The 26,995-nt window shown below is 39.9% G+C and overlaps 1 protein-coding gene across 4 annotated transcripts in view; it reads right to left on the bottom strand.

The window, feature by feature from the left end:
- The window catches only part of GSK3B (glycogen synthase kinase 3 beta), a 156,445-nt gene that overhangs the window by 44,492 nt on the left and 84,958 nt on the right, over positions 1 to 26,995 (bottom strand). For all 4 annotated transcript variants that reach the window (XR_008575514.1, XR_008575515.1, XM_054813643.1 and 1 more), the window contains exons 3-6: positions 24,587 to 24,670; positions 11,307 to 11,417; positions 8,269 to 8,399; positions 6,273 to 6,379 (exon numbers count right to left, since the gene is read on the bottom strand). Coding sequence is in view for 2 of the 4 variants with exons in the window: in XM_054813643.1 (XP_054669618.1) it covers positions 6,273 to 6,379; positions 8,269 to 8,399; positions 11,307 to 11,417; positions 24,587 to 24,670 (433 nt within the window). In the remaining 2 variants the exon portion in view is untranslated. The remainder of the gene's footprint in view (positions 1 to 6,272; positions 6,380 to 8,268; positions 8,400 to 11,306; positions 11,418 to 24,586; positions 24,671 to 26,995) is intronic.

The following is a 26,995-nucleotide window of genomic DNA, read 5'->3' as shown; positions in this document are numbered from 1 at the left end:
CCCTTTAGATATTCATAAGCGTTGATGAGATCCCCTCTCAGTCTTCTCCAGACTAAGCAGACCCAGCTCTCTCAGCCTTTCCTCACAGAGATGCTCCAGTCCCCTCATCATCTTTGTAGCCCTTCACTGGGCTCTCTCCAGTAGTACCCTGTCTTGAACCGGGGAGCCCAGAACTGGACACAGCACTCCAGATATGGCGTCACCAGGGCAGAGTAGAGGGGGAGGATAACCTCCCTCGACCTGCTGGCCACGCTCTTCTTAATGCGCCCCAGGATACCATTGGCCTTCTTGGCCATGAGGGCACATTGCTGGTTCATGGAGAACTTGTCCACCAGGACTCTCAGGACCTTCTCTGCAGCACTGCTTCCCAGCAGGTCAACCCCTAACCTGTACTGGTGTTTGGGGTTATTCCTCCCTACGTGCAGCACCCTACGCTTGCCCTTGAATTTCATACGGTTCCTCTCTGCCCAGCTCTCTAGTCTGTCCAGAACCTTAACAGAAAACAAGAATAAAGTCAACAAATCATCCTTATGCCAAACTAGTTGGGACAATGTGAAATATTAGGAGAAAACACTGAAAGCTATTAATTTTATGCAGAAAAAAGTAGGTGAGGCTACTGTCTTCATACCTTCAGTGAAATGTAATCTAAACAATATGGATAGTAAATACAACTGCCAGCCAAAAGAAACCTTCAAATAAGCTTATTTCAGATAGCTTTCACACATTATAACAGTAGCTAATGCCATATCTTTTGTAGACTGAAGGCCACTTGGACAAATACCATTATCACATGAACAACCTGCATTAATTTAAGCACACAAACATTCATATAACCTCTTATCATAGAATCATAGAATGGTTTGGGTTGGAAGGGACCTCAAAGACCATCTAGTTCCAACCCCCCTGCCATGGGCAGGGACACCCTCCACTAGACCACATTGCCCAAAGCCTCATCCAGCCTGGCCTTGAACACTTCCAGGGATGGGGCATCCACAACCTCCCTGGGCAACCTGTTCCAGTGCCTCACCACCCTCACAGGGAAGAATTTCTTTCTAACATCTAATCTAAATCGACCCTCCTTCAGCATAAATTATTATACTACAATACTTTTCTTAAATTAAGTTTCAATTACTCGATTGATCTTCACAGTTGTTAGGTGGACATTAACTTGTCTCATAATATCATCTGTATAATTCCCTTGCTTTTGAATGCCATTCCAGCATTAGAGAAGGTAAGAAAATTTCTCTTTAGTTCAGGAAGAGGCATCCAGCAGAACAACCTGCAGAATGAACTCCCTAGCTTTAATTGTACAAGCAGGCAATGGCTGTTTCCAGCTGTCTGTGACAGAATACCCTGACCATGAATTTCATTTTTGTGATCTCAAACTCTGCCTTTCCAAGCTGAGAAGCTGGCCCTCTTCTACAGCATAAGCACCACTCATTGTATTAGGCTCCAGCTTCTCTAACTTATTTGGAGGACATGAAGAAGGAGGAAAAAAAAAAAAAAAAAAAGAAGGGTGAGCCTGCTCTCATCCATTTAGTACAAATTAAGAACTTTCCTTTATCTGACACTTTAGGAGGCACATTTACCTTTTTAAGTTTTTTCCCCTCCCTCATCTATTCACCTCTGCCCCATTATCCCTCAATCTCAATGGACTTCTTCCATCTTGCAGGTGACTCAAAGTTGCTGCTCTGGAAACAAATTAGCCGGAAAGAAACCAGGAGTCAGAAAATCAGCCCTAGGAAGTCATAAAAATCAGCAGCTTCTACTTGCCAAATGCCAGAGCACACAGTGCTTTTCATTGCTGCTTGCCTGGAACACTTTTCAGGATGTCAGAATGAGAGCAAAATTTTGAATTACAGGCACACGTGCTATGTCAGTGGAAGTCTTGCACATCAAGCCACCACAGATCCACACAGAATAAGGCTGAAACCTGAAATGCTTGGAAAGCCATGTTTATTCCAGTACTTGGAACAAAAGCTAAACACAGGTATCTTTATTGTTCTGCAACGAAGAGATGAAACTACAATGACAGTTGATAGAATATTTCAGTAAATTAATGCCCGTGCTTATTTTCAGTGTTGGAAGTTGCCATCTGAGATAGATGCAAATACTTTTCACTGTTTGGCAACAGGTTTGGTGGGACACACCTCGTGATGGTTCTTCCCCAGGAAATTCTTGAGATAGCCTGACTATGCACGCCTCCAGAGGAGCTTCTGCTCCAGACTGCTGAGGGGAAATATTCTCTCCCTCTGTCTTAGTGCTCACTAGGAAAGTGAATGAATAACTTTATGATACTTATTTTTGGACACCCCAAGAGAAGCCAGAGATACAGCCACGCAGATCAATCTTTCCCTGCCAGTAGCTATAAATGTTCCCTCTGGAACACTCTCAATTCCTGCCAGCGCAGTGATGGAGAAAACACACACAGACCAACAGACCCTCGTTATCCAAAAGCACTGCCATATTCTAGCGAGTCCTCCATTGCTCCATCACATAATCTAGTAAAAAAAAAAAAAAAAAAAGAGCATGTTCTGGGTGTAAAGATTAACTGCTCAGCTTCTTTCTATACAAGAGGATCACATGGCAACAGAAATGTCTGCACCCACCCCTGCTCCAGCACCTATGTTTGTCCCAGGACATTGTAGGGGAATGTGGGCAGCCATCCCACAGTTTTTCAGCAGGCAGCAGCACCCAGATGACCAGTGCTAGAGCACAGCCAGCAGCATGCCAGCAGCATACTCTGGGATGGCGTAACACACAGACCTGCAAGGAAGAAGCTTCGGCCAAAATGCTGTCAAGGTATAGCTGAAGGGCTTGGTTTGCAAAAACAACCCCAAACCAACAAACAAAACAAAACCTCCTACAAATCAGCTGCAAGAACAAAACTAGGGACATGCACACACTTGCAGAATTCAAAGGCGCACAAAGCCCTAAACTGTCCAAGCTATGAAGGCACCCAAGTGACATGAATGCTTCTGCCTGACCATTGAAAAAGCCCTTAAAGTTGTAACACAGGCATAGAACAGAGCTATTAGGGTCTGGATTTGTACGGATTATTTAAAAACTTGAATAGGTCATTTCCCAGGTCATTATTTTAATAATAGTCCCAGGTCTGCTGGATGACACACACAGAGGCAATAACTGCAGTAAATGTGTTTTGATGCTACTATCATATACATTCGTGAAGTGCTGCATTAGCACTGTATATAAAACTGCAAACAAACACTACACCTGGCTGTGAGTTATTTTTAAAAGGGACCTTTTGGGTTAGAATTTAAGTCATGCAAATAATAAGGATCCTAGAAGTTAAAAGCCAATTTACAGTTCTGTTGTGACATCCAGGATGAAAAGACACATCCTGGAACCAACTTTAGTTTCTGCTACATTGAAGAGCAAGTAATGTCACAAAAACAAATCCATGTGTTAAAAGACAACCTAGATGAATCCAGACAGTCTAATGGAACTCCTGGTTACAGCGCTAAACAAGATAACTACTGAAATGGTCGTGATGCAGGCTGGCTGTACTGTCAGTCTTGGGGCACCAGTGTCACTGCCTAGGTTTAAAAAGCACTTCTTGCTCAGAAATACTTCCAATAATTACTACATGACTGTAACATGCTGCTAACGCTACTGCAGGGCTTATTGCAAACAACAAAAACCATAGGAAAACAGCTGGATGCCTCACAGATAATGTAAAAAAAATTCTACTTGGAACACTTTTTGGCTTCATAGTCTTCACTGATTTTATTTTGAATGTAGTTTTAAGATAGTGTATTTAAACAGAAGAGTAAAGATCCCTACCCTACATTTAAGCTCAGTTTTTGTTACCACACACACAAGTGGATTCTTATATAGAGAATAAGACTCTATAGCAGGAAGAGCCTGTTGTGCTAACAATTCAAAAGAAAACAAGAACTAGAAAAACACAAGCATGTCCACATTAAAAAAAGGTTTAAAATGCAGTATTCCGATCCTGAAGCATTTCTGTGAATTCTGTTCCCTATACTTTGAGCTATGGATAAAGTACTGCTAATTATATGTTCCTTTCCCTCCCTCTCTTTTAAGAAACCTATTTGAGCTTGTTGGTTGGTGTACAAATAATGCTGGTTGAGTTTGGATAAGCAATCCTGTGTGAAATATGGAAGAGTTCTCACTAAGCGCTGTTGCTGCCTATCTAGCAAAAACTAAGGAAGTTAAGGAATACCCTGGTATTTACTACCACTGAAACAGTAGCATCACAAAACTAAACCCCAAGAATTTCTAGTATAATGCAGAACACTGGGAAACTGCAAAGTAAGTTTGTAAAAGCATTTTATTACTTCTGGACTCCCAAATGCAAATATCCTATTGAGAAGGAAGTGGAGGGAGGAAAGGATAGAAAGGAAGAAGTATTTGCTGAAATTGGTTTTCAAGCTATTCTGTGCAAGTTTCAAAGAAGGGGCTTGGGGGGACAGGGCTTTTTTGAGGGGGCACAAGAAAGTCTGAACCACAATGTCTGAAATTCATGATGGTTTTGGCAAGTGGAAAATGGACTCCTCACTTCAGAATATTTTAATTACAACTATTTTAAAGACCAGCAGATAAGAACACAAAAAATGGAAAGAGCAACTTTAAAAAGGTTCTGCAAGAAAGTGCAAGATTAAAGTCATTATACAGTTGGAGCAAGAGATATTTCACAGGCTTATCAATAAAGCAGACTCCTCTGGTGACACCCAAAATACTTGCTTTATGCGGTTATCCTCTGAAACAAGTTGTCTCAGTGCATTCTGATAACACAGCTGAGCCAATCTATTACCTCTCAGCTGGCAAAAAGATGTCAACCAGGATGAGCCACCTTCCTCTCACTCACAAGCTCCCGCCACTTTGCTCTTACCTGGGCTCTGCTGCGTATTGGACTACACAGTAATGCTGATTCAACTCACTAAGGTAGCAGAAAGTTAACCTAACCAAAAGTCTCGTTAGTTGAAGCTGAATCAGCATATTAAACAGTAAACCATGAGAGCTGGGGTATCCAGGGGCAAGAAAGAGTAGGGCTGGGGCTGTCACTTTTGGCAGCGATCAACCATTAAATAAGTTCTGCCCTTTTATCCTTATTGTGCCATAACTCTCCCCAGATTTCTTATGGTTCTGTCTCTTTTTTCTACAGGGGAGACACACCAGTGTTGCTATAATACATAACGAAGAATAACTAATGAAGAAAAAAAATAGTGAGAGCAGGTAAGTCTTCAGGAACACTTCTATTCTCAAAGAACTGCAGAGTTGAAACAAGCCAGCCAGCCATTGAGTTTAACAAATTGAGTTTAACAAATAGTTAGAACATACTAACTTTAAACATACTTTAACCGCTTCTAAACATATTCTGCCAAGACTTGATCATAATCTCCAAATCCTTTTGGACATATTAAACCTTGCCTAAGAAACTCAAGTCCATAAGTGAGGTAAAAGCTTAGCACAATATCAAGGAACCTGAAAGCCAAATCCCATCTCTTTAGCACTAGCACTCAGAAGGACCCCAGGGAGTATCTTGACTAAAAAACTGAAGTTACCCACAACCAGCTAACACATTGCTGTTCATTTTTAGGACTCTAAGAAAACCCAGCTGTTCCCTGTCCTCTGTCGAAACCTCCAGCTGCCCTAACATTTCCATGGTACAGCTATGTACCAGGTATTAGAAAGAAGTCTTAATGTTCAAAATTAATTACTAAAGCAAAAGTTAACAGAATAAATTGAATCAAAAAGACTGCTGTACACAATATACTAAAACTGTCAAGTGAGTTTAAAGCCAATCATTAGGCTACATTTTCCCTCCTACTAAAAACACTTTACTAAAAGCCACGTAAATAAGGTACAGAATTATTTGTGTCTAAATCACAGCAAATCAGAAGCAGTTGATATTTGCACAGTCAATCCTTACAGTTATTTTAAGTCATCAGAATGTTTTTTTGGCTTGAGATCTCATACCTACTTTTAAATTAAATAGCAAAATTACCTGGAGATCTGGAAAATGTTTTGTCTGAAATCTGATTTCCCCCCATACATTAAAAAAGCCCCTTCCATAATGTAATTGACACTGATATGTCTCAAAAGGCATAGAAATCACAGCAGCTGTCTACAAAATATGTGCACTTCATTAAGAAGTGGTACCTGACCATTTACAATAGAATTCTACGTCTGGGATTATATACAAGATATCTGGAAACCTTTACATTTAACTACAGAATAAGAACTCATGCAGTCTGTATAGATTTTTAACAAATACATATACGTACCTATACTGGAGGTATAATCGGTGGCTCCAAAGATCAACTCTGGTGCCCTGTAGTACCGAGAACAGATGTATGAGACATTAGGTTCTCCACGAACCAGCTGTTTTGCACTGAAAAGGAAACAAAAAAAATAGTCTTTCAGTAACAAATAGTTTCACAATATTGCAGTGCAGACCAGCACTAAGCTTTGGCACTCTTCACCCACCCCCAATTCCTAAATGCTAAAGCACCCTGTTCTTCTAAGCTAATGCAAGCCACAGACTCAATGATTTACTGTGAAATCAGTCCAATCCATCAAGCAGCTACCTTATACTGGGCACAGCAAGGAAATTCTGACTACAGTTTAGGTGATAAATAGGGTCATATTTTTGGCTGGCAGTTGTCTTTTGTCAGGTATAAAGGTTTGTTTACAAAGAAAAAGAAGATAGAATATGGTTACGTTGTTATCTTTTAAGGTTCAACAGCTCTGGATATGCACCAGAAGGAGAGAGGGTTGGTTGGTTGTTTTGGTTGGTGTTTTTGTTGCTGTTGGGGCAGATTTTTTTTGTTTGTTTTTTAAAATTTATTTATTTATTTTTTAAATTTCCATCAGAATATTCTGGCTCTTTGCTGTTTAAAGGAGTGTGGTGTGAGGCAAAAGGGGTATGAGGAGACAAAGGAAAAAAAAACCCAGCAAAACTGTGCCAGTATAGTCACATATTAATGGTTCGCGATTAATACGACGGCTTCATTTATACTGCAAGAGATCAGCCACAAAGGATCTAACCTACAGTAATCACTACCTTTGGAAGCATCTAAGAAAATAAAGGAACATAAGAGCACATTACTTTTGAAACATGAGTCTATGAACATACTATACTTCTTTCTTAACACCATGTGTTAGATGGAAAGGAGTGGGAAGACAAAACAGCCCTTTTAGAAATATGACATTAAACTAAATAGCACCAAACCCAGCTGAGTGGCAAGCCAGACAAATGCAACATCCAGCCTTCCCGACACTCCTCTCAGCCATCAGGGAAGAAGGATTCCCACCACCCATTCAGCCTGTTTTAGAAAGTCTCAGCTTTCTATTTTCTATATAGAAACTACAATTAACAATTTCCCACCACTAATACAGAGGAAATTACCACCTTTTTATGCATTGTTACTTTTGAGTTTCAGTGCAATTCCTATTTTGCTCCAACATTGGTGAGGTAGAGCTGAGGAAGAGATTCCCGAGCCACCAGGCATGACAATGCACTGCTTGAATAACCACCATCTGACATTCCCACTCACTGCAGGGCAAGCAAATTTAGCAACAGCAGCTTCCATGACCTCTCGCACATATACCCTAACTATTTTAGTCTGCAAAATTATAGCACAATCTAAAGACTGAACTTTCCCAGAGAGAAATCTGTCTCCTGTCTCAGTGTGGATTCCCAGAATTTCTGTATCAGTTTTAAGATGAGGGCTGGACTCTAAAGGTGATTGATTCACTTAAACGAATACTGGAAAGAAATGTGCCACTGGAAGCTAGGATACGGATGGCCACTATCTAAGAGCTTCCATTAGCATTGCTTCTGATCTTGAGCCTCTATAGTACTTGAAATATTAAATGAATTGGCATACATACAAGTAAACTAATAAAGTGTAACATTAGCCTTTTTAGGTTACCATGACACTGCACCTGTCCTCTCTTCCCCAAACATATTTCACCCCATTTGGTTGCATTTTTCCATGGCACAATATTTTCCCTATGTGATGGCTTATTTATTTTATTTAACACCTGCATAAATAAAAAGCTTGAACTTTAATTCCCTCCCTCTTGATATCCTTTTCCAGCTCTTCCCCCCCCGCCATGAACTCCTTTCAAAAGGAAAATAGAATATTGATAATTTGTCTTTCAAAGCTACAAGTGAAAACCTTCTGAGGAACACAGCGGGTTTCTTTGCAAAATTGCAACGAAGTTCACTTTGAAGAAAGCTGTTTTCACCAGGCTTCAGGCCACAGAAGCACTTACCTTCCAAAGTCACAGAGTTTTAGAACAGCTGTATCAGGGTCCAGCAAGAGGTTCTGTGGTTTTATATCCCGGTGGCAGATCCCAAAGGAATGGATATAGGCTAAACTCCGGAACAGCTGGTACATGTACAACTGGAACACAGAAACACTGCATAAGGCACGCCTTCCCAGTCAAAACAGGATTAATTTAGCACAAACTCTTACTGAAAGAAAACCAAAATCACTCAAAAGAGACCCTACTGATTGCATATTAATGCACTGAAGATGGACATGGTATTTGCATACCTTCCCCACCTGCCCTTTACCACATACCCACACATCCAGTTCAAATTTGTTCATCTGTCCTTCCAAAAATGAGCACAATTCCAGAAAAATAATTGTGTCAGCTTTCCAACATTTATAAATAATGGTAGTCATAAAAAACATACACAAAATAAAGGTGTTTCAGTTTGCTTTATAAATAAGCATCTTCATAGAAATGAAGTATTCCAGGTTATGTAAGGGGGGTGGGGAAGAATGACAAAGAAAACCCTTTAGTTGATTAAGTTATTAACAACATATTAAGCGTTGCCCAAGGACTATGGTAGTGTCTCAGCCTGTCACTTGAGGGAATCTCCCAGTTCCTCTTGGTGAGGGAACAGACTCATTTTAATTTCAAATCTCTGTGCAAAAAGAGAGGGCAAACAAAAACAACTGTTCAGAATAATTTTATGCAAGGCACAGCAAACGAGTATGCTGAAGGAAGGTTTGCTCTGCCCCCAACCCAAGGCTAACCAGCCCCTTAGCAAGGGGGAATACAGCAAGGGGAGGTGTTAAGAAGACAAGAGCTTCACAGGGCAAGGGGAAGATGTCCAGCTGCTGGAGCTACACACTTGTAGCTATGGAGAATAAAAAGCTATTGGACACAATTAGGGCTGTATAGCATATACAGTCATAAAGGCATGAGAAGCCCTGTTTCAAGGTTGACAACAGGCAGCCAGGTTATTTATTACTTTGTTGTGTCCTCTGCAAGGTTCCATTTAAAACCAAGCTACAGGCAGGACAATTGCACTGGAGATGCACCTCCATGCCTTCCTTTTCTAAGCACATTCTCCACAGTTCACCTTTAATGGTCTGTAAAACCAGGTGCAATTGCTAGATATTGCTATCAGGTCATGTTTGCCTCACTTTCACCGCTATCTTTGTCTTTCACTCTTTCTCTCTCCCTTGTTTTTTGTTGCTTGATTGGTGGGGAAGGTAGGAGCAGGAAGAGAATTGCCTGAATTTTGGCTCTAGGTCTTTAGTTTTCATATTTGTGTCTCAAAACCACAACTTTGCACAAAGAAAAGCAAACAAATGTGCTTTCTGGATTGCCTGTTCTAGACACATTAAGTATGTATTGTGCAAGTGTATTGCAAAATAATACAAAAGATTGCTCTAACTTGAGGAGCCAAGTCAACACATGCGGGATTTAGAAAAGTATGCCTTTCATCTCCACACAGCAAACCCAAAATTTCCAGGAATTTCTTACAGCATGTTGGAAGTTAGAAATAAAAATTAACAAAAAAATTACTAGAAAAGCTTCCTTGCAGTTCTTTAACAGTTTCTTTGTTACCCAGGGAAGAGCAGCTCTCTGCCTCCCCAGGTATCAATCAGAAGTGAACAAATAGGTATAATCTGACCTTTGTGTAGCCAAGATGCCTGGAAAATTGCAAAAGCTTTAATAACTTTGAGGTAACACCTTTTTAAATACAGGATTATAAGAAATGCTTGCCTTGCCAGAAAAATAAGAACAGCCTTCCAGGCTACCTGAAATGGGAAGTCCCAACTATCCAGCAAGATGAAAAAGAGTTGAAACAGAATTTTCTCTCAAAGGATAAGCAAGAAAAATTTTTCCCAAGTCCTCATAATGAAGAGCAATTAGGGGAAGAGTACTGATGAAAAATATAGAAACAGTTTATCAAAAGCTAAGCTAACAAATTTTGGGAAGCATATAACCTGAAGACACGCCGTTCCACCAACAGACCAGAGAATAGAAATTCTTAACTGCTGGATTATAAGATTCTGTGCTTTCTTAAAAATAGACATCAATGCCGACTATTGCAGAGACATGACATTTACAATTTATGCATGTACACTTATGGCACAACACCTTCTTACTGGAATAATTACTATTTTAACTGTCATCATCTTTGATTCAAATTGAAGTTTTTTCTTAAGCCCATCCTCATATTAAAGCATTACACTTTTAAAGAGGAGACTGGAGAAATCAATACAAATCAGGAATATTTGTTGCTAATTTCTGTTTAATGCCACCTGGATATGACATTAACAAGGTAATGCCAAATGACAACATGATCATTCACTAGCGTGTGGATTGTGGTCACAATATAGGAAATGGAATGATGAGTCCCATGTTCAGTTAAAAAAAAAGAAGAAAGCTGTTTTATTTATTTTAGCCACTTCATAAAAGATGACAAGAGATGCAGGCAACTTAAGCAAGGTTTTGAGGCTACAACGTGCATACAAACATTTTACCTCATGTAGCTTTTCAAGATAAGAGCCACTGAGTTCCAAGTGCAGGAGGAAAGAGGACAAAAATACGCCTTTCATGCCCACAACAGAAGCACGTGAACTCTAACTCATATGCCAGGGAAGGGGGAAGATAACAGATAAGAGAACAGTATTCTTCCTGACATCCTCTTTCAGTTACTGAACTTTGTACTATTGTGTCTTCATAATGTCAGGAAACCGAAGCTGCTAATCTGGCTGGTGTCAGTCTATCTAAGCTGCTTAAAAACCAAAACACTTCCCCCACACTTGGTCTCCCTCACCCATTCCAAGATTTTTGTAAAGTGAGAAATCAGGAGTGCTTCTTTAAGTCCCTCACCTCTATTCTTCCTTCACTGTAACAAATAATCATTCTATTGTTTTTTTCTTGCCTCAAGACGTATGCGCGCCTAAAAATTTCAGAAAACTAATTATGTCAGAAAAGAGGCATCCACAAAGTCTATTCTTATAATATCCTTCTTCATCTAACCACATCTGTCAGTTACCTACCTTGACATAAATCATAGGGAGTGTCTGTTTGGCCCGACTATAATGTCTGGCAACTCTGTATACTGTTTCAGGAACATAGTCCAGCACCAAGTTGAGGTACACCTCATCTTTCTGAAAGAAAATAGCGAAGAAAAAAAATAATCAGCAATAGATTTGAAGCATGAAGTGCAATTAAAGCATTCGGAGAAGCCAACAGGATGAGAAAGCTGTGGACATTTTAAGTATATGTCTTCAGTGTGAGTGTGAGCTGCCGCCAAACTGTCTTTCCTTTAGGCTTTGCACTTGTGCACTATTAAAGTCAAACTTATGTTTAAGGTCATGTTAATTAATATGTTCTCCAACATAAGACATTTTCTGATTACATATGCGCACAAGCATGTAATCATTCTGCCCAGTCAATATTTTCATTATGAGATATTTCAAGGTGACATCTGCATCATTATTTAAAGCATTCTATTAACCCACTAGTCCCCTTACCTGCCAAAACTCAAGTGCAAGTTTAAAAGACTCAAATCCACACCCCCCCCCAACTACACATCAAAAAAGTTTACAAACCCTGCATCTTTTAGAACTGTTACTTTGATCTTACTGAATTCCTAACTATTAAAGGATTAATAATACATATTAATCATTTGTAGACAGTAAGCCAGTGTTAACATTTGGAACCATTCTGTTTACATGTATTTTGATGTCCCAGTTATCTCCAACTTAAACGTCTGAACTTATTCATGGCAAAACAGAAACAAAGACTCAAGTATCACTTTTAATATCTAGGATCAGGTTAGAGGTTCATGTGAACATAAAACAAAAAATACCAACAAACATAGCTTTATAATAAGGTACTTTGTTACAGAATACATTAGCAAAGGAAAGAAGGAACAAAGAGGAATTAAATGACAAAGTACTATAATCACATAGTGCCTAATTGTGGAACTGAGAAATTTCAGCAGTAAAACAGGTCTTAAAAAAACTTCTGATATTTTAATTCAGTCTTTTGTGCAAATCCTATCAGGGCTGTGAATACATTTAATGGAGCAGGGGGGGAAATAATTATATCAACCTGAAAAATTGTTTTTGAAAGCCAGCTGAATTAATTAGAAGTAACCTCTCCTGTGATTTCTGTATTAACAGCTAGATCTTTCTATAGAGAAAGATGATACATAGAGACTTATGTGGATGGAAACAGTACAGAACTCCCAGGTCTTCAACTGGAGTCCCTTGTCAGCAGGTCCACTGGCTATGTATCACAGTACCTGAAAACCAACCTCATTTAGCTATAGCAATTTAATAATATTACTGCAACTTAACACATCACTTTGAGCATAGAGTGCTGCTCTCACAGTGCTGTTTTCCTCATCTGTCTCTATCCTCAAAGAGCAGCAGTCACCAATGAATAAAGAAATGGTAAGTGGTAACACACAGAGAAATACACACCTTGAATACACAACATGCAAAGAACTGCTGGTTTTGTGTGTTGTTAAAGACTCAGAATTTGAGATCTTGGTTCACCATTATTGGACAATAAATGCTTGTATTTTCAGGACATTTTAATAGCTCTTACCAATATCTCCTACTAAGCCAAGTCACCTTGCAAGGCCCTGCCTACATCACTCTTCCCTACAAAAAGATGCTCTTTTTTAAAATATGCTTTAAATGACAGTGGTAATAGCACCAGCAGTAAGCAAATGCCAACAGCCCACTAACTGGTATCTGCTCTTATTGTAATTCTGCAACATAGACAAGGAGCAGCAGCCTCTGAAACCATGCCTATGCTGGTGCCCCTCCCAGTGCCATCCCAGGAACTGGGTAACAACATGAAGGAACCTGGGGACCAGGCTGGAGAACAAACTTTTTGAATCTGACGAGGAGGAACATCTACCAGCAGTGCAGAGGAAATACCAGACAGCTCAGGAACTCCATGGATGTGCAAATGTATGCAAGAAAGCGATGTACTTGTATTTTAGCACTTTGCTTTCTGCAACAAGAGAAATTCTTCTTTCCCTGACTCTCACGTCAAGTCAATAAAAATCCACCACCTTTTCTTCTTAGGTCAGAGCTTTCAAGGTATTAACTGTAAAATACAGAAAATAAATGTCCTGAAAAATCAAAATTAATTTATGCCTGCTAAGACAACCTGTACACCAAGAGAAAAAAAAAACAAAAACAACAACAAAAAACAGTCTCATGAATATGAATTCTGTTTGATTCAGTGTAGATATAACCCAACGAATATGTTGAATGTTTGCCTCTTGGAGAACAGAAAAGTCTTATTGGTAACAAGTCACTGCACAGAGTACTCCATTACTGAGGTTGATTACTTTCATTCAGAAGATTCATGTTCCATGTATCAAGAAGATTTACATGAAAGATTAGAGGGGCAGAAAAAAAAAAAAAGAGTGGAAATGGAGTTAGAGTGATTTCATCATCCTCTCATAGTACAAGTAAAAGGAGACATGTAAACCAGTAATACATATGATCATTAAACCCTGTCTATGCTACTTCACAACAGTGAATTTTGAGAATTAAAGAACTCCATTTAGTTCACATTATCTTTGTTTTGCTTCTCTCCTCTGTTTTGATTTTTATTTTACATTCTGCTGGAAATGGGACTAATTCAATGGCATGGCATGACAGAAGCACAGAAAGATCAAGGCATCTGCATTGTAAAGAGAGAGAAGTTTTGCACCCACCCACCAATCCTTACGAGTTTTTATGCTACCCACAGTACTTCAACATACTGCATGAGTTTTGCATGGTATTCATAGAATTTAGGTTGGAAAAGACTTTTAAGATCATCGAGTCCAACCATAAACCAAACACTGCCAAGTCCACCACTAAACCATGTCCCTAAGCACCACATCTAGGTGTCTTTCCAAATACCTCCAGGGATGGTGACTCAACCACTTCCCTGGACAGCCTGTTCCTATGCTTTACAACCCTTTTGGTGAAGAAATTTTTCCTAATATCCAATCTAAACCTCCCCTGGCGCAACTTGAGGCCATTTCCTCTTGTCCTAGCACGTGTTACTTGGGAGAAGAGACCAACACCCACCTGGCTACAACCTCCTTTCAGGTAGTTATAGAGACTGATAAGGTGTCCTCTCAACCCCCTTTTCTTCAGGCTAAACAACCCCAGTTCCCCCAGCTGCTCCTCATAAGACTTGTGCTCTAGACCCATCACCAGCTTCTTTGGACATGCTCCAGCACCTCAAGGTCTTTCTGGTAGAGGGGCCCAAAACCAGGTGCAAACTTACCAGTGCCGAGTACAGGGGGACGATCACTTCCCTAGTCCTGCTGGCCACACTATTTTGGATACAAACCAGGATGTTGTTGGCTGCCTTGGCCACCTGGGCAAACTGCTGGCCCATATTCAGCCGGCTATCGACCAGCACCCCCAGGTCCTTTCCTCCTGGGCAGCTTTCCAGCCACTCTTCCCCAAGCCTGTAGCGTTGCATGGGGTTGTTGTGATCCAGTGCAGGACCCAGCACTTGGCCTTGCTGAACCTCATACAATTGCCCCTGCATTAATGCGTATTGCACGTTACCACCTAGAAGGTGCGAAAGCACACGAACATCTTTCCCCTAACCAACATGTACCATTTGATGTACCCAAAACTTTAATATGCAACTATAAGGGCAAGGCTTATGGTGTTGGCTATGTAAGTAGCAGCAAACTCCACTCCTGCCACAAGCAGCTGACTCTTCAGAAGTGCCCTAAATGACTACTTTCATGAATTAAAGATAATTCAAGTCTTCTAACCTACCTCCTCCTGATGTAAGCTGGCACAAATCTGATAGATGCTCAGAATACAGTTTTCAAGAGCCCTCACGCTTCTCTGTGACCATGAGCTGGATGAAAATAACATTCAAGTTACCTGGATTCCCCCAAACAAGATTCGGTATGAGCTAGAAAGCAGTCATGGCCTGACAAGCTCTGAGGATGATGTAACCTGGTTTGCCTACCTCATGCATTCCTCCTAAACACATATTTTTCCAGTGACCCAGATGTATTGCAATAGGAAACAGGGTTAGCTCAAAGACCTTGCCAAATGAGGGCAACTGCTTGAGGATCAAGGCTTATCTTTCCATTACAGGAAGCCTTTTCAAACCTCACGACGTATTCCACATGTGACTTGTTTCCACGGTGCTGTTTCAAAATCACTGGGCTGGGAACCAACCAAGATAACCTAACCATCAGGAGCTCCTCTGAAATGCCTCTACAGAGAACAGAAAGGTCCAGAGGAGACTGCATCGTATAAACGATGGAAAGCAAACACATGATGTCATTAAATAACTCACTCCTCCTTACAGATCTTGGGATTGAATAGATTATTAGTTTTCCTCAGCAGGTCAAATGTTTATGTGCATCCATGTTCTCCTGTGCTTGCTGCTAAGGTTATGACCATGTATTCTTTAAAAAGAAAAAGGTGAGGGGCTGGAAGCCAGATCCTGAAAGACAGGATCAACGTATCTCATTATGATTTTGACTTTAGCAATGCAGCTCATGTACCTGCAATTGCCTCAAATGTTAGGAGTTGCTCTTTGTCACTTGGCAGATAAATCCTCAGTTGACAAACACTGCGCCAAAACGGGACGCAGCAAAATAACTGCAGCCTTGCCACTGAACCGCCCTGCACCTCTCAAGAACCAACAATTCAGGCATCACTTCACTTAAACACTTCATAAAAGTAAATACTAATACAGACTATGCCATAAGAGGCATGAGAAAGACTAGGACACAAAAGCTAAAACATTCTAGCAACAATTTCTTCTTTTGTATCAGAAATTGGAGTTAAAACAGCCTGCAAGTACAACTACTCTAACACATGAGCATTACACGGCTGAAGACTGAGCAAAATTGAAGACATTACCCTTCTGACACAGGAAAGGCTGCATGGAGGTCTCAGAAATCCACTTTTAAAAAACTCTTCTGCCCTTCAATCCACAGAAGTAATCTGTTATAAGCACCATCCAGTTGAGTTTCACTGTGGCCAATACAAAGCAACAGCTATTGAATTCTAAGATTTACTCTTCTGGATTGCTCCTTGCAGGGAGAGTACAAATATTCCTTTTCTGTGATCCTCTTGCCTCAACAAACCCCAAATTAATCTTGTTTTCTACCAGCTTTCATTAATTTTTTTTCATATATCACACACCGTGCACGTATAAACTGCAATAAACACATTAGTCTGCCACAGTCCAACTATTTCCCCTATTTGCTACCAACATGATGATAGAAGCCAGGGAGGTCATGCATGCCAAATACCAGACTGAGGGCAAAAGCAAAAATCACAGGACATACTCTGAAGAATATGTCAGCATCTAGTAAGATGTTAGAATCCAGGTAGGACTGGCAGTTCAGGAGAAATTCTAAGGAATATCTCTGAGCATCATGTAATAGGATAAAAAGGGTTAACAAACCATTCTGGGCACTCTTTCTTCTAAGGTGACTAAATATACTGGTCAGCATTTGGAAAGGGTGATGAACATGCTCATTTCAGTTTTCATCTCTGATGAGTGCAACTGAGAGGAGATGAACAACACAGGAGTTTCTTTAACTTTGCCTTTGGAGAAATAAACGTGGAAATGCACTCTGAAGAAACTGCTTTACCTGCCTATTCAAGCTAAAAGCACACAGATACGCAATAAACCTAAAATTAAGCAACATGCCTCCAGAATGCACTTCTTATTGAAGTTATCCCAAGGCATTAGTACTGGGGCTATATGAGGTAAATAAGACAGTCAGTTTACTCAAGGGGATCACGTTTTCTTTACCACATGACAGCAACCCGCTGATGATGTTTCAGAGGTAGGTGCTACACATGGAGCTGTTACTGACAGAATGGCAGGTACACAAGGGTTCTGTCAAAAAGCGCTGAAGGATTTCACTTGGAGATGGAAAGCAAGAAAGTAGATCTTAGCATTTCACGTGGATTATGCCTTCTTTCAGAGTGCATTATTTAAACACCAGAGTGTCAGCATGAGGTAAGATATGCCCTTCACCCTGGCTTAGCCATCTAGATTTAGACAACACACAAGGTTCAAAGTCACAGCTTTTGCCTTAGATTAAAAAAAAAAGGTTATTTTACTTTTTCTTAAAGCTACAACCAGCATGCACTTCACACACCCTTATCAAGCACCGTAAGAGACCCACCTTCCTTCTCTTATCGTGAAGGCTGACGTAGCACATTAAAGATACAAAGATTTTGGAACTGCTTTCAAAGACAAAGCAAGAATTTGCAGCCTTCCTACTCTAACTACTGAGTAGCCATAATACACTGGAAAAATTTGAAAATTCAAAAAATGTTGCAGCTGACATTATTTCTATGAAGGAATGGTGACATCCAGTGGCCACGTGTGCCTGTTTTTACTTGCAGTTTACAACCACATCTATTTCAAACCAGAGCTGTGGCTGCCACCAAAGTAAAGGAAGCATAAGCCTAGATGTATAGCTGCAGTTTCACACAGATAACTCTAGGGGAATAAGAGCAGTCGAAGACTCAACTTCAGTGTTCAGAAAGATAGCACTATCTTCTATTAGTACTGCGAATGTTGGGTAAAATATCTCCTTTCCTACTCCCTCACTGTTCACAACTGAGTTCAAGAAGTTACATGTCCCAAGCGTTCAGTTCCAATACCTACTTATCAAAACTTAGCAACTTGTTCTGTAATGTTCATTACTCTTCAACATAACAGTCTGAGGTAGGAACTGTCAACTGGGTCAGATGTGATGGTAGCATAAGGGCAGAAGTCAAGCCTCCCAATGTAATTCACATTTAAGAACTTTCCTGGGTCTTGTTCTAAGACAGTTGGTTTGCATTGTCTACCTTTGATCACTGAAAGAGTCTAGGTTCCTAGGTGATGCAATAAGCCTTTCCCCTTCATTAAAGAAAAAATAAAGTGACATTCTCTGCCATAGTTTTCCCCTATAAAGGGAGACTACAGCAAAGAAAAAGGTCACTAATGAAGAGAGTTTGGGAATCTCTGCCAAGTCTTGTTTACTTTATGCCCTATAAAATCCTTAAGCTTTTCACTGTACTTTCAAGGAGAAATATTTCTATGAAGTTGGAAACAGACACCCAACATCTAAAAGGTGGGACTGATTTGTGATCTTTGACACAGGTGATCTGTGGATATTTGAACCACAGCTCCCAAGCAGGGACTGGCACTAACTCTGTTGGAAGACAAAAATTAACAGATAATGTTGGGATCACTGAGCTATCCTGCATACCTTACCATGAAAACAAAAAGCAGAGTCTTTGGAGATCCACTACTTTCTTGCCTGTACCCTGCCTTCCAGACTGAGTGGAAATTCCTCAATTGGGATATATCCATGACAGCAAACTAGGCAAGATAATACACAATGATGGTTCAAACTACACCTGCCTCAAGACAGACAATACAAGCTGCTTTCCTAACGGCCATCCAACATGGATGGATGAGAACAGTGGCTAGAGCTAGTAGAGGAATGACTTGAGATCACAAGAGTAACTAACCAGACATACTGGACAGTTCACTGGTCTAGAGAGAAATCATGGAGCTTCCCATTTCCACTGCACCATCCACCACATTGAGGATCTAGCCACTGCTGCCTACTCTTGCAAAGCCCTACTGCAGGCAGACAAAACTGCTGTTTCTGTTAACACAACCTACTCAAAACCAGAGACTTCATAACTACAAGTAAGGAAATTCCCAGCATGTTGCGAGCCCTAACAACAGTAACTGATAATCATTATCTGATGACTGGTGCCCTTTTTGAAATGAGCTTGGCAGGCCTCAGGCAAGGACTACAGAGATATCAACATCACAAAACTCCTCATAATTGGCATTAATAGCTCCTTTGTTGACAACACAGCAGATCTGCCAAGGATTAAATGGATCATAGTGACTTAATTCATCTCTAGTGATGGCCCTTCAGCACATTACCACCCTGGTGCGAAACATTCACACAGGCTCTGTCCATTCAAAATTGGGCTCAAGGCTATGTCAACTGAACATTTTCTGCAAGAACTTTTTCTTTTATTTAAATAAGTTCATTAAAGAAACCAAATGGTTCAACTACAAGTACTCCATTTTTAACAGGGAACAGAACTGATGGTACTTATGTGAGGAATTTGAACAGTCCCACAAGAAAGGATGGTGATGGCCTCTTCGAAGGTGGAAGATATATCTCTTCCTAACAGGGAAATTAACTTGGAGAAACACCAACTGTTAGCAAAGCCCAAGCTTGCAGATCAGCCAGTTGCTCCCTTCTTCCAAATTTCTTCATTACAGTTTAATACACTGCTGCCAAAGCACACGAGATACATGCTGAGCTGCATCTATAAGCTGTTGTGAACTATCTCCTGCACGTTTATTTTAAACCTCAGTCTAAGTCTTTAGGAGTAAATTTCCATCCTGAGTCTGCATGGACTTTTGGCTGCATGCCCTTACAGCTAAGGCTAAGTAAGACTAGAAATCAATTACAGCATGTAGAAGGGCCAGCTCAGCCTCCAAAAAAGAGTCAGCATATTGCCTATTTGTGATCTCTCTGTGCTTCCATATTATGCTTTGACTCCTCTGAATGCCAAGCCACCTTAAAGTGGAAGAAAAATGCCTTATATAACCAGAGATAGAATTACTCAACAAAAAACTGTATTTACTTTACTTTTATACATGATACGGTGCAGAAACAAATCTCTCCAGTGGCTTCTGTTCCTCTTTTGGGCACAGATATGGATCAATCAAACTACTGAACACTCAAAAACATCCACACAAGAAAATCCAACAGTTATGAAATACCACAAGGAAAGATCTAAACCAGAAATAGAGGGGGGGAGGGGAAGGGAGGGAGATTAGGAACTCATTTCAGGTTTTACTCAGCTGAATAATTTTACTCAGCAGCCACTGATTTAAGAAGTTAGGTCATGCTATAAAACATCAGGGAATACACTCAAAGGAGTCAGAGGGATTATTCAATATGTCCATGTCCACCCTCCCTTGGAGCATGGCTCAAAGTTCTCAGCAGAATTAGGCTAAAAGGACAGGCAACGAGACCATCTCCCCCTGCGTCAGTAAGTCAACATTTACATTTATATATCATGCTAAATGCAAGGCAGTCCCTGAAATGATGGAAACATAGCAAAAAAATCAAACCAGAAATGTATGCCTTCCTAACACAGTCTGATCTCCCAGTGGCAAGCTGACAGGCAAACTAGGCATCTTGTTCAAGACCTTATCCTAAGGCAGAATACCAAAACTATCAAACACAGCAGAGTTGGCTAGCCCTCTAATCCTGCCCATTTTCTCCAAGGATTACCTAGAAAACCACAAGTCACAGAAATACAGTATGGAAAAAAATACTTGTGACTACTTCCACCAAGAGAATCTTCCATACACAACTCAGCCCATTATATGTTTTTCCTTCCTTTCCCTCTGGTTGAATCCACCAGTTGTAATTACAGGTTTTGGACTTCTGAAAAAGCATGTTACAGCTATGAAAGTCAGTGCCCTGAGATCTCATACAGCCTCAGGAAAAAAAAAAAAAAAAAGCAGGAAATCAGAATCTACTCTGGCAAAGTCATGAAGGAAGAGCCTTTTGAAAGAACTGGGTTATCCAACAGGTCTGACAAACATCTGTACACTTAGAAAAAGAAAGAACTGAAGAAGAAATAGTTTATAAAAGCAACCTGAATGCCAAGCCTGTCAACTATCATATTAATGTTACATGTGCTCTTTGAGCTCTCAAACTAGAAATCATTAGTCAAATATGATTAATATGTAGTCAGTACTCAAAACAACTTTTATATATATAGGTATAAATATATGTGTGCGTCTTTGTGCATACATACACCCCCCTCCTTATATAGGTTATACCTATATAAAGGCAATACAAATTCATAGATACTCAGACAAGAGGGAGTCACCCAGTCACAGAAAACAAGGGATAAGAAATCAGTCAAAGCCATATTTGGCTTTGGGCAATGTGGTCTAGTGGAGGGTGTCCCTGCCCGCAGCAGGGGGGTTGGAACTAGATGATCTTTGACGTCCCTTCCAACCCAAACTATTCTATGATTCTATGATATTTGACATAAGATTTCCATGCTGCTAATGCTGGATTGCCTTTGGGAAAAGCAGGAAGTCTAAGCAAATGGGAAACACAAAAAGGAGAGTTCATCACAAGGAAAAAGAAAAGATGGGGAGCTCAAACATTTCAACCGGTTCCACAGATAGCCCCTAAAAAGCCAGAGAACTCCAAATCTCTACAAACTAGCTACAACTTTGATGCTGCTAAGGAATAGTCTTACTAGCTAGTGTTATTCAGAATTGTTTTTCTATTTGATGCTATTTTCTGTTGTTTCCAGTTTTCTAATCAAGGATTAAACCCCTTGTTTTGCTAGAATAAAGCCAGTTTTAAGATTGTCCAGTGCCTAAAAACGCCTAGCGATTAAAATGAACTAAAGTGACTATTAGGCACACAGCTTTCAAAGAGTGCCAGTCTGACTGGATTTGGAGAAATCATCTGAGGTACCTCTATATCGAGACCAATTTCAGCTTCTTGGACATTGGCCAAAAAACAAAGAACGAAAAGTCTCTGTGCTTAGAGATCCTGGTGTCAAGCACCAGGGAAGAAGGAAGTCCAAGGAACGTGGCAGCATGGAAACCTTTATGCAAGAGAATGTTTGATATATAGGTATCAAAATTAAGTTCATTGGTGAACTATTTCATTAAAGGGATCAGCAGTATAATAGTTCCCTCTGAAATCTTACCCTCACTGCTAGAGTTAATTAACAGTCCATTGCCATTAATCTGTGTTAATGCTAAGTTACTTATGAAGACAGACAATAATTGCAAGTCCCACTCATCACTACTCTACTGCATCTTCTGCTATACATTCCTTGGATTTTTACTCTTCCCATTGGACTTAGCTCCCAGAATCACTTTATATAAAGTTCTGGGTACCCAGCATATAAACCTGCATCTGCTTCCTACATGTCCTTCCCAGTTACCAGATGGCACCTTACATTTTTCTTCCTTTTCCTCCTCTCTCCAAAATGCCAGCTTATGAGGGTAACATGAAAGAACTGACAAAAACATAATAAGTAATGTTATTCTTCCCTCCTAGATGAGCTTCAGAACATCAACTTGCTGCTCTCTAGAGCTTTTCCCAAATAGCAGCCAACAAACTCATATGCAGTTAATCTTCACATGCTGCCACCTACATGGAAATACTTGCAAGCCAATTATATATCATTTTGTACTGAACTGCAAAGAGACCTTGCAACCTGAACTGTAACATTACCCTGCTGATGTTTTGCTGGGTGTACCTTTGCCCTAGGGACTGGTTCACATTTGTCCCATTTTGCAACAGGGTAGTAGTGGAAGTCTCAAAAGGATAGAGCAGAGGCATGGAGAAAAAAGAGCAGAAAGGAACCTGAAAGAAAACTCCTCACTGAAGCATTAAGGTTTGCTGGTCATGGATAGAGACCACATTTTTAAAAACAAAACTAGCTTTGCCAAGAATCAGCCACATGGAGTTCAAATAGCAAAGTGGAAAATCCAGCCTCAAGCTAACATCAAGTTAAAGATTTCCAAAAGAGTTTTACTCAAGTTACTGTTATACAAAGGCTCCTGGAACAGTGTTCTGAAAAGTTTTAACACTTCTACTGTTTGCAGAAGATTTCTGAAAGCCATTAGATAAGGCAGTTGTCTTCTGCTTGTCTCACGAAATTCTACTTCACTCTAGCCAAGTTACAAGCTGGTTAAAAAAGCAAATAAAAACCCCAAACCAAGCCCAAACTTCACAGTATTTCCCTTCTTGTACTCAGTACTACTTGAAGAATTTCTGGTTATATGCTAGATGAGCATAACAGTTTAAAAAAAACCTAGACTGCACTACCGAAAAAACAGCAATGGCCATTTAACACTGGAAATGCTTGCTATCACCAGGCAAGGGGAAGGAAAGGCTGATCCAAAAAAAAAAGTAAAAAAAATTAAATCACATTTCTCCTCAAGTCCTGCAAAGGGGTTTTGCAAGCTTTCCATAGGCACAGACACAGCATAAGGCCAGGTCTCTCTACAAGCACCTCTCAGAGAGGTAACAACAGAGCTCCTCCAATTGCCCCTCTGTGCACTGCACAAGACTGCAGCAACCAGCCACCAACAATTCATCCCGGAGATGTAAGCTCCATCTCTTGCTCCAAAGACCAAGAAGTGAGTGAGCTGCCTCTCCCATTCTGTTGGCTCACTTCATAGCAACACCTATTAAGGGCTTTCACATAGCCATCAGGTCTCGTATACAGTCCTTTACAGGATTGTGGGCACATGTGTACCAGCAGCTGAAGATAGCTAATGATGCAATTGGCTTTAAAAAATGAAAAATTATAACATATATATAATTTATATACATATTTATAACTATATATAAAAAGATCAGAGAAAGTTCAGAAGGTCATCTAGCCCATTTCCACAGCTTACACTAACTCTCATATGGGCCACAAAGACTTAAGACTACTTTTTTTTTTTTTTTTTTAAACACAGACTTCATGGATGACCCTGTTTTCAGCATGAGGTTGGACCAGATGCCATCTTGAGGTCCATTTCATCCTGAATTCTCCTATGATTCCTAAAATGCTGATACATACATAGACGAGGAAGCTGTTAGAACTTTATATATTAAAACAAAGCCTTGTAATCCCTTTAAAAAAAAAAACAAAACAAAAAAAACAACCAAGGAACTTGTATACCTAGACTGAAAGAAAACATAAATGGCAGTGTCTACTTCTTGAGATTTATTAAATCCAGCTATTTGCTCCTCCTTCTGGACCATAAGCATTCTGACAAGTACTACAATCACATGATCATACATTATTCTTTCCTCTGGGCTTTGAAACTCAGTCTGTATATAGAACAGATGCACAAGGAAGGGAGACAGAAGCATAAAGAGACTAAGTCACATAAGTGCTTAACGCTAAACCCTAGAAAAACACATCTGCACATATGGAAAGGTAGTGCTAGAAGGTGCAAGTGAAGCCCAGCTGTGCTCCACTAAATGCAAAGAGAGGCAGCGTGTACCCAAATCCGTTACGCTATTGTTGTGCTATACTAACAATACTACTCCTCATGGACGACACGCTTCCATACTGAAAAAGATCTGCTTCAACATGATCTGTTGGGTACCACTATAGCATTTTTGCCATGTTATCATGTCTACTATTTTCATACCCCTGTATCCAGAAATTCAAACAGTTCAGTTATACCCCAGATAGTTACCAGAAGGCATTTCCCTGTTTTTCATTCTTACCTTCTCTCCACTAGAGTAGAAGAAATAACGCAATCGGACAATGTTACAATGATCCAACTTTCTCATAATCTGGAGCTCTCGGTTCTGAAACAAAAGAGAAAAACAAACAGTTAGGAAAACTCTTTTCTCAATAAGTTAGAGTACCGTAATGAACACCTTAATATACAGATACAGTAGCCGATAAAACTAAGGAACCAAAGAACAGCTGAAGTTGGAGAGAGGCAACAGCTTTCACACATTTATTAGTCTGTTTTTATCATTGAGAATACAGACATCTTTAAGTACATTTTCCCTCTAAAATAAAGGTCCACAAATCCATCACAAAATCCAAGAATTACCTGCTTGCATTACAAAAGTTTCAGTGGTAAAAAACAAGAAGACATTTCCATTTTTATTTTCTGATGTTACAGTAATAGAATGTATCAGCCAGAATGGTTGGAAGCCCATCCCCATTTAATACTGTAAAAGTAATGTAAACAATGTAAAAGCAAACATAACATTTCCACCTACACATCTGCCCTCCTCCACACTGCAAACCAGGGTTATGATGGAAGATCATTTCCCCTATCATTCTCTTTGCAATACCAACAAAAAGCACCTGAAATTGAGTAGGCAACTCAGTTCCCACTGTTGTTCAACCAGAACAGCCTTAGGCAGACAGAATAACAGTGTTGGGTTTTTTTTTTTTATATCAACCTGAAAAAGCTGTTAAAATAAAATCACTTTGTTGCATGCATGATAAACTCGGGATTTTACTGCAATACACATGGTAACTGAGACCACAAATGAGGGATCTTATAGCCTAACAGATAAAAATAAGTGAAATGTTGAATTGCAGGTATGAATAAAAACAAGCAAGTAAAATTACCACAGTTATGTTTGTTTTACTTCATTTCACAGCTGTTGGTACAATACTCCTTTCTCCTACGGTCACATTTACTCATCCATACACATTTTTCCTTCCTCAATTACTATACAGTCCACAGCTTCAAAAATAGAAAATATTCCAATTTTCACTTGGATCACAGGGTTGCTAATTGTACATCCTAATTAGCTAGGACCAATACACTAGACTAATACACTGGTCCCACTAGCACCATTAACTCTGGCCAACTTCAGGAATATTTGGGAAGAAAATTCTTTAGCCACCACATTTTCGTACTTAAATGCACAAAGCTAACACATACTTTGTGTGGTGCTGTTGTTGAAATAAGGATTTCATAGTCTATGTATCAAAGGGTCACGTATGGTGCCTATCACTATGATTAAAGCTTAAGGAACTCTGCAAGAACCACTCATAGCTTGTTATGTGAACATGGCTACGAACTCTGTTTTTAATTCCTCTAAGCCATGTAGCCTTAAAAAAAAAGGTGTTAGATCGGATGCAGTATCATTAATCCTATCATGCCTGCCACCCGCTGACTGAAAAAATACTACAGTATTAGCCAGGTCTTTACAAACATGAGTGACATCTCACACAATTATCAATTGGCAATGACCCAGCTAGTAGTTAAGGAGAAAGCAAGTCCTTCCCCTGAGCCTGCCCAGCTTCTGAACTGATTAAAGCCTAAGTCTGTTAGGTGCACACCAAGACTGGCCTATTCTGTCCTGAAAGATGAAGAGAGAACGTAAGAAAGCAGGGAGAGACCTTTGAGGCTTTCATGTATCTCTTGAAATCCCATGGGGTGAAATTTATAAAAAAGACGAATACAGGCTTCATCACATAACCTTATCAACATGCCTCAAATCTCAGAGAAAAGTGTTCTCCTGGTAGGAACAGGAGCTCAAATACTCTCCACTTATTCTTTATTAAATGCTATCAAAACTAAGTCAGTTTTGAGAGTCACAGCTGGGGTTCCTGTGACGCATGGCACAGTTGAGACCTCAGACCAACAGAAGGACCTCATCCTCTCATCTTGTCTGAACCACATGCTACTGCTGGCTCAGCGGTATCTCCCTGGACCTTACAACTGGGGGCAGATTTCAAATAGCGAGCCAAAGTATGGATGGCTCTAGATCCCATTGGTCACTGAAACACCAATTATTACAAGAGATTAATTTCTCCAGTTGGTGCTTAACAGCGTTACTACAGGACTGAACCTAACACTGCAAATTCCAGCACCTCAAGTAAATTCCACCAGAAATTCATAGCACAATGTAAAGCAAATGATTTTTTTCCTCCCTTTCTCCCACTGGCTGTGAGATGGGACTAATACCTTTTATCTCATGGAATTACTAGAAGAAACATGAATACACTAAGCATTAATGTGCAAATATTGTTTTGGCAGTATCTGTACTAGCTTCTTAAAATACCCATGTATAAGTCACATTATTGCTTCATGTTTTTTAAGACAGTACGTATATGCTGATTGGATAGACAAAAAAAAATCAGCAGAAGTTACTCTAATG

This window comes from Grus americana, chromosome 1 (genome assembly GCF_028858705.1).
Source record: "Grus americana isolate bGruAme1 chromosome 1, bGruAme1.mat, whole genome shotgun sequence".
NCBI lineage: Eukaryota > Metazoa > Chordata > Aves > Gruiformes > Gruidae > Grus > Grus americana.
Note: the sequence above shows the minus strand (reverse complement) of the source record. Positions and strands in the feature narration are given on the sequence as shown.